Raw genomic sequence first — 9,037 nt, 5'->3', positions numbered from 1 at the left:
CTTCTCCGAAGTAACTTAGCGATAGCACAAGAAGAAATGGCCTCAAGTTGCGCCAGGGGAGGTTTAGATTGGACACGAGGAAAAATTTCTTTCCTGAAAGAGTGGTTAAACATTGGACCAGGCTGCCCAGGGAAGTGGTTGAGTCCCCATCCCTGGAGGTATTTAAAAGACGTGTAGATGCGGTGCTTAGGGACATGGTTTAGTGGGCATGGTGGTGTTGGGTTGATGGTTGGACTCGATGATCTTGGAGGTCTCTTCCAACCTTAATGATTCTATGATTCTATGATAATCCCCTGTTTTTTCTTTGTGTCTCTTTAAACACTTGGCCTGTTCTGTCCTCTTTTCTCTTGCCACTGCATTTTTTTCCCTCTTTTTGCTTCCTGGAGCAGCCTCTTTCTGCTGGGGAACCCATATATTTCCAAAGATCATCTGTTTCCCTGGGTTCCTAATCCCAGCTTTGGTTTGGTAAACCTCATACGCAAATGCTACAGTTAATTCAAGGTAGAATTGATCTTGGATAAGGATAATTTCCTTAGTTCGGGCCCTCTTCTGTGAGAAAATTCCCCCAGCCGCCTCCTCCTGTGTACTATTGTTGTGACTATTTGGGAGAGTTGGAAGAGCAGAGACGAGTTTGCTCATTTTTTTGTTCTGGCCCTTATGCTATTGGGTCTGTATGGGATGGACTCATATGTTTGTGACTTAAGATAATGCTCCAAAAAATGATGCTGCTGTAAACAAAACTACACTACTTGATTTGTGTACATTTTTAAAATAACAGACCTCCGGAAACAGAATTGCTATTATTAGCGTAACTGGTTTTTCCTTGTAAAAGCCACAGATCACATGTGCTTCTTTCCTGTGAAACGTTTTATTTTTAGGTCTTAACATATGCAGGTTTTTGACATGATTTTTCAAAGACTTTGTATCAATGCCTCAGCGAATGTTTCTGAAAATCTCATTCTGCAACATTGTCTTTTATAGTGTAGATTTTTTTTCACTGTAATTTTCTACATCACTCGTGTTTCTAAGGTTTTTTTCCCACAGGCAGATTTTCTTTATAATTAGTACCAAAACTACTACTTAAACTGACAAAGATGGCTTTTAGGAAAGATTGGCAGGCAAGCTAAATTATTCCTATTGCATCTCTACCATAGGAAAGGGTTGTACGATTTATGTTGAAATGCATATTATTTTAATGCTGATTGCTCAGTGTCTTATGTTGCTTAAATAATTTTCATCGTGCTTCACTATAGCTTTTTGTTTGTTTTAAAGTAATGGCTTTTATTAAAATTACACAGTTATGTGCCTCACTGTTACTGAAGACAAAACATTACTCTACCTATGAGGTGATTTCATGAGAGAAGCATATCTTTTGGCATAAGTTTCCAAGACTCTCTATAATTGTTAGGTTGTAGCTTAGTTTGTAATAGCACTGATTGCACTATTGGATCTGCAAGAGTATTGTGTTTTTTATGATATTTTCTGTGCAGTGAGTCATAATAATAATAGTAATAAAGCATAACATGGCATCATTTGTGGATTTTTCCACTGATAAAATATTGCCATGTTACTTAGGGTAGGCTTTAAAAATGTCTTTAAATTTCAGACCTGTCATCTGTTTGCAAGCTCTGGGCTTGGTCCCCAGGAGCTGTGCAGGCTGGTGACCCCATGGCGTTTCCCTTCCAGCCAGGCTCATTTCAGGAACCGAGGCGCCTGCAGCAGACCTTGAGAGGCGGGGGAATGCCAGCGGCTCCCCAGCTGTTTCCAGGCCTTTTGTTCTGAAAGTAGGGACTGAGCAGGAGGGCGAAATGGATGGACCTGTTTAGGAATTGTTCTTTTGGCCTACTTTGAAAGTAAACACAACTTGAACAACCTGCGTATGTCCATCAGAGGGGTGGTGGGTGGGAGAAGAGTGGCTGACTGACCACTGGCAACCCTGGAGCTGGATGCCAGGGGACCCTACATAACCCCCAGGAGAAACAGGGCCCTGCCAGCGTGCAGGCAGAGCAGCCCAGCTCAGGTCAGAGGAGCATTTGGCCAACTGTCTTGTCCCAGTGGCCCAAGGCAGATGCTGGGGGAGAAGCAGAAGAGCAGAACAAGTGGCCCAAGCAGATGCTGAGGGAGAAGCAGAAGAGCAGAACAAGCATGTATGATGCTTCCCCAGAGTCCTTTTCCAGGACTCCAAGACTTTCTGAGTCAGGTACGATTTCTGTGTGTTTGGCAGCCCTCAGTTATGTCCATTAACTTGTCCATTCCCAGCTTGAACCAGTACAGACCTCCAGCATCCATGCTTTCCCTGTGGCAAGAGGTTCCACATTGTAACCAGGGGCTGTGCCAGTAAAGGTCTATTTTTATTAGTTTTGAGCTTACTGGCCTCTTCTGTTGCTCCTAGTTCTTGCGTTGTACAAGGCAGAGAATGATCAATCTCTTTGTTTTCTCATGCCAGACACAATTTCCAGATTTTTGAGAACATAACATATGTTCTTCCAGAATGTAAAAACATTAACAATAGCAATAATTTTGTCAGACCCACATGAGAAGACCCTGTGCTTCTCCTTGTCATCCCTCCAAATACAACTGTAAACTCTCTCCGAGTTAAGTCATTCTGTTTGATCTCTGTCTTTTGTACTGTATACTTACTTTAATATCTTACATTTTATAATCTCTTGCATCTTCCTTGGCACAAACCCCTTTGTGGCCATCAGGTAAGGAGGATGACCCTAGTTTGACTGAGTCCCCCAGAAATAGCTAAGAGTAAAAGCAGAGCCCTAAGCTATAGAGGTGGCTTTAGTAAATCTGTGGAAGCATAGACTTTTGCTGGAAAGAAAGTGTAATGAATGCTGAGAAACTATATATGTAACTTCAGCAAGCTAAACTAAATAAATTTTAAGAGAGCAACTGTCTAAATTTCTAAATCTGGAAAAGGCATACAGACCTTATAGAAGTCTTTGAGCTTCCCCCAGGTGGATTAGTATCCTAAATATTTAATATTCACTTCTAAGAGGAATTAGAGGATTGTCATCAGTAACTCAAACAACAGCATCTCTTTTAGGTGTTCCTCAATAATGGCTCACTTGCAAGCTGCTGTGCAAAGCATCAGTATAGGTATATGGGCTTGACCAGAATTAAGGGGATCCTAAGAGGATGAATCTGGGCGCAGCTGGTCACGCTGGTTCTGCAGTGGCTGAAGGAGTCGTTCACTCTTTCTTCCTCCCCTATTGACACCTGCTCAGGTACTTTCCCTCCCTTGCATCAGCTCTGGAGCTTATCGTACCTCTTCACAAGGGACTTCAGTTACCTAATGCAGTGAAAACATGGGTTTGTTGAACCCTCCCAAGTGTACTTTGACGAGTGCCAGTACTGACACCGAGAGTATTTTGATGAGTGCTCGTGCTGACACAAGGTAGGTTCAACGCTTGCTACTGAGGGGGCACTGAGACCTCCTGCTTTCAGCAGCAACCAGCTGTGAACTCACTGTGCCTGAGGGGACCCCACCTCCATGGACAGTTGTCCCATGGATGCTCCCATTCAGAAATTTATTAGCATCCCGCTTTTTGTTGCCTTTGTTGCTTGCACTTAGATACAAAGTCTTTTTTTTAACATCCAGTTTCCATTGACTCACTGACAGTCTGCGTACATTTGAGGTTCTGCCAGCATCTTCTGTAGCCTAATTAGCTACCTCTACATCTTGGTGTACAAACTCTGGTGCATTCAGATCCCCTCACAACTCAATTTTTTGCTAGACTTCAGGAGCTTTCCATTCCCTGGTTATCTCAGAAGGCTCTCTGTGCTTCCAGGTAATTGAACTTTCTAAGCAAAGCTGTCCAGTACCTCTCTGCAGTATTTGAAAAGAGGTGTCCTTTGGACAGTGGTATTAATCTTACCTCAGTTTGACTGGAAATACATCTTCTTTGATGTATTCTGGGATGACAGTTGTGTTTTTCAGGAAGACACCCTATTGATCTGGCAAATCATTTTGCCAGAATCAAGTGCAGTCATGTCTCTCTCCCTTATAAACCAGGCCCTCCAAAACAACATAATAGAAATTCCCTCCAGCCTTTAAGTGCATAAATTTGCTGTTTGTAAAATTGAATTTGATCCTATTTCTAATATCCAGTCCTGAAGATCATCCAGCTCTTTCCTGTGGGAGTTTTTTCAATCTTCGTTACTCCCTATGCTTTCCAACTTAGCGTTATCAGCATATTTCATTAGAGCGCTCCTGGTTTTTGTGCCTGGGTTATTAATGCAAATACCAAGCTGGCAGTTTCTAGGGCTGATATGGAAGGACCCATACTACCAACCTTGTCCTGCTCGGGGCTTGCTCTGGGCAGTCACCAATGCCTACATGAGCAAAAAAGTCAATGGCCCTGCTGACTGATTAGCCAGGGTGAAGCTCTTGAAAGCCAAGTGGCTGCAGCCCTGGGTGCCGCTCTGCAGTCCTTGCCCTCCCACAGCAGGTCAGGTTGCCTCTAGCCTGGGTGTTTTCCTGTTTGAAGGAGAAACATTCGATTTTGACTTTTCTGCCGAGAAGGTCTGTGCTCGTTGCCTCCTGTCCCATCAGTCAGCGTGCCTGTTGTCGTGTTTTCTCTACCAATTCTTCATCTTTTCCAGTTTAATTGCCTCTTAGGTGGGACAATATCAAATCTTTATACAGATGTAACATCAGTAAAACTTTGCAATCTTTGAAAATGTTTCATGAAATTTCTGATTTGCTTGCCTAGAAAATAACTTACGAGGGAGAGGATTTGTCTGGTGTAGCACTGAAGTGTCTTAGTAAATACAGCGTGCATTTAACTTATATACGTTTGCCTCAGGTCTGATTGTTTCTGCTCTTCAGTGTTTGTTCCAAAGCCTTGTGTACTTTTGAGGCTGGGTTTGCTGTTGCCCAGAGCATTTTCCTCTGACATTGCTAAAGCCGCAGGGCTCCCAGGGAGAGCGAGTGTGAGGGATGGGCCCCAATGGAGGCCTGCCCTTGGGAGCCCAAGGACAGCGAGGCACCCGCCGCCTGCCTTAGCACCTACACTGGGTGGAACTGGCCGTGAGCCTATGGTGTGGCGCAGCTCCTGTGGCTGATGGCTTTGCCTACCCATTTAGCGTGATCCTGAGCTCACCATATTGGTATTAAAAGGTCATTTCATTGTTGTGCCATTGTGCCCTTAGGAGTCTGCTGGAGGCAGCTGCCATTCTCCCTCAGATACAGCCTGCTGCAGGAGTGACCTCAACTAGTTTCTCACCCTTCTGCTTTTTTATTTTTTTAAAGTTCACCTAACTTCCTTAGTGTTCGCTTTTAGCAGCAAATAGAAAAGTCTCTTGAGTTAAAATCATTATCGGTGGCTGGTTTTGAACCTTCTCTGAAGAACCCCCCCCTCAGTTGTCCTTGTCCCGCCTCCTGGTATTAAAAATCAATGTATCCCATGCGCTGTGTAACTCCATTGGAGGTGGTTGTTTCAGTGATTTTTATGAACATTTTAGGAAAAGTATCCTGCAGGTTTTGCCCTTTTCAAATGTAAATGTTTAATTAGTGCTTGGTGAGAGGGAGTGCAAGAACACATGCGCGAGGCTTATGGTTCTTTTTTTCTTCTTCTTGCAGTGACCTGCTGTCTTCTGAATATCTTGAGAGGCATATCGAGCAAGGTGGGAAGACAGTGGAAGTTAAAGTAAGAATTCCCTTTTTATGCTTTGCTTTTTTAATTTGCTTTGCTTTTGATGTTAATGCAAACTCACCTATTTTTTTGAAAGGAGAGATATCTGATTTTTCAGGTAATTTGTTTTACGCTTCTGAGGCAAGCATGTTTCATGTCTTCTAACTTTTCAGCTTTTTAAATAAGACAAATAAACTTTATTGGCAAACTTAGTACATTAATGTTTATATCAAAATGGTATCCATGAAAAACGTATACATGGTAGTTCTTTTTACTAGTAAATATAATTTACTTTTGATGCCTATTGAAGAAAATCTTTCGGGTTTGGTATTTCCTCATTGTTCTAAACCCCAAGTTTGTTGTTTTTAATGAGCTTCTTTGTAAGTTTGAGAATGGTGAGATTTATTGTACAATATTTCCAAATATCTAGTCACTGTCTCAAATTGTGGGTTTCTTTCTCTGGATGTTTGTTGGCATGATGGCTACAAGATCCTGTTTGTTGCAGTTGTCTTCTGTGAAATGTCCCTCTGCCTTTGCAGGAGTGTTTTGTTATTTGCATGCAACATGGGAGAATTTTCTTGAGGACCTTCTGTTTGTTAGGACAGTATTTTGTAGACGTCAGGTATAAAATTGCTATAGATTACATAAAATGTGCATGAATGTAATATATGCTATGCATAATGGAAACTCTTTATATTTGCCTATCAGGTAAAATTTTGTTCAAAGTTTACATTTTTATTAAAAAAACTCCAGAAGTCTTTTACTAAATCTGAGATCACCTAAATATCCTGAAACAAATGCGTTAACCTCTGCAATGTGGAAGTGGAAATGGGCAAAGCAATCCTTTAGCCACTGAGTAGCTGAATCCTTTAGCCATTGAGTAGCTGAAGATACGTGTTTCCTTTGGTTTATGCCTTTCTAGCATTTGCAAACTTAAAGTCTGCTTTCTTTTTACTCTCTAATAATAGTCTACATACATTATCAGACTGAGACAAACACATACGTGTTCCATTAAATTGTAAAGACTAATTTCTCAGTCAGCCGTGCTCTGCAGTCAAGAAGTCTTGACTCAGATTCAGAATATGAGTCAAAGCAGAAATAAAGATAATAGCTGATATTAATAAGAACAAAACAATCCACTTGTCTGCATCAAGATATATATGCAAGTTAGCTAAGTTAATCTATCCGAGTCCCATCACTGAATTAGGACAAATCTGTTTCTGATGAGTAAGCCTTAATCAAGCAAGGAAATGTTTGAAATCAGTGGTTCTTCTCATGTAAGTACTGTTTAATTGCATGGGGAAGAGACGGGAGGATGAGGCCTTTCAGAGGAACGGTCATAAAATGTTTTCTGGGCAAAACATCTCCCAGTCTCCAGGGTCCCAGAGATTATTTCCCCTTTAGTTAGCTGCAGTGCAGTGTCGTGGTATGCCTTCAAGGATGGCTATCACTGCCTCGCTTAGTACTGTCAAATCTGATTTAAATAGAGAACCAGCGTTGCTGCGTTGACCTTGATGCTCACGATGAACTGAATTGGGAGTGAAAGGGTCATGAGGTTGCACTGCAAAGGAGGGGCGTTGCTGCTCGGATGGTGTGTTTCCCTCTCCATGCTGCCTTGCCCCTTGCGCACCCGAGGGCAGGGGCACAGGGGTAGCCCAGGCAGGTGGGGGGGCTCTTCTGCCCTCTCCTCACCCACTGCTCGAGGAGTTCGGCAGGCAGCAGTCCTATGGAAGCGTGCCAGGAAGGGGATGTAAATTTTTTGCTTGTTTTGCTGCATCCGAGTGTCTGGGATCGGAGGAGAGGGAAGCAGCTGCTGTGACAAAATGGCCGGAAGAGCCCATTGGCCGCAGTCATCGGCGCATTTTCAGAAAAGTTCAGATATCAAAAGATTTTTGGAAGAGTGCAGGCTGCCGAGTACATTTTGATGCCAGACACTGAGTGAGGCTAATTTCAGTACCCAACAGCTGTTTAAAAATAAATCTGGTTCCCTCTGACCAGCCAGTATTTTTCAGTGCCTGTAAGTGCCCTGGACAGCCCTGTTTGTCCATCGAACAATTTCTGAAAAGCCCAGCAGTATCTGCTTTGCATTTGAGAAACTGAACTCTGGTTTTACATCAAATGTTTTGAAAATCTCACTGCAAATACAAGGTTTTTTCAGAATGGTGGTTTAGTACCTTCAGTTTCTGTGGAAACTGTTTACCGTAACCGGTAAAACCACCTTTAAATTCATACTTACAGTATGTACCAGGCAAAACATAATTATTATACTAGATTTTAGGGATTGTGCAGATTGCTTAGATACTTACTTAAAAATAGCTAGTAAAAGGGTGCAACTTACAAACAAATCACAAAAAGTGCACTCTGCTACACAGCACATTCTTAAGCAGAAGCAGGAGAAGAGGTATTTCAGAAAGGAGCCAGGTTTCTATCAGTTGCTTCAACGCGCTGCTCTTCACCCACCTCTGTGCAATTTGTCTTTGGCTGTAGGCAGAAACAGAGGCGGCCTGGCAACATCTCTCTTGCTGCTTTGGTGGGAGAAACGGTGACAGAAAGAAAATGTCCATCTGCCATCCACTACCAGCTGCAGGCTTTGAGCAGGCCTGTTTATACAGCAAAAAGGCCTCCTCTATTCTTGGCCGCCTTAGTGACGTAAGGAGAGGTGTATTTTAAAATACATACATATTTCCCCCTTGCATTTCTTGGTGCAGGAATACTGCAGAAACATGCAAATCGTCAGTGCTGCTGTTGTGCCATCAGCAATGTGGGAGAAGACAGGAGCTTTGAATTGCTGTGGGAAGGCAGCTGTACGTACGCTCAGCAGTTTGGGAATGTTACAGGCATGAATGTGTCCGGGAAGCTGATGCCTGCCTTGGCTTATACGCAATGTGGAATTGATAACTACTTTTGCCACTCATCCCCCTCTCCATCCCCCCCCAGTAAAACTTCCTGTGCCGTAAAATACATACGGATCTTCTGCCATTACTTAGGATGCTTCAGAGAGGAGGGGGGGACAGGGAAAGGGAGAAACATTCAGATCATGAAAAATGCCACTTCGAAGGAGCAAAGGGATTTTTATAGGGAGGAGAGTCATCAGTTTAACACACCTTTTTATTATAAGAGAAAGTTGAATTACATTTGATTGCTGCATAATTCATTAATACATTGGACCATTGTGAAGGTGGAACATGTTACACATGTTTTTGCAGGGTGCCAGCATTTAGCAGCTGCAGAAGAGAGGCTTCTTTGTGAGATGTCCTTGTTGATTTGGCACAGTTAGGCAGCACCTAAGACATTCTTATTAAACCAGCAGCAATGTGCAGTGCTTAAGAAAAACAAAAGGAGGCAGACCTTTGAATTATTTCAGTGTTTCCCCCTGACACCCTCCTTTACTTTAG

At 42.7% G+C, this 9,037-nt stretch overlaps 1 protein-coding gene across 1 annotated transcript in view; it reads left to right on the top strand.

Annotated features, from left to right (window-relative positions):
- ADAM22 (ADAM metallopeptidase domain 22) overlaps positions 1 to 9,037 on the top strand; it is a 123,101-nt gene that overhangs the window by 42,150 nt on the left and 71,914 nt on the right. Inside the window, exon 3 of the mRNA XM_009330594.1 lies at positions 5,591 to 5,657. Within this exon, the coding sequence (XP_009328869.1) occupies positions 5,591 to 5,657 (67 nt within the window). The remainder of the gene's footprint in view (positions 1 to 5,590; positions 5,658 to 9,037) is intronic.

This window comes from Pygoscelis adeliae, unplaced genomic scaffold (genome assembly GCF_000699105.1).
Source record: "Pygoscelis adeliae isolate BGI_AS28 unplaced genomic scaffold, ASM69910v1 Scaffold27, whole genome shotgun sequence".
Lineage (NCBI taxonomy): Eukaryota > Metazoa > Chordata > Aves > Sphenisciformes > Spheniscidae > Pygoscelis > Pygoscelis adeliae.
Note: the sequence above shows the minus strand (reverse complement) of the source record. Positions and strands in the feature narration are given on the sequence as shown.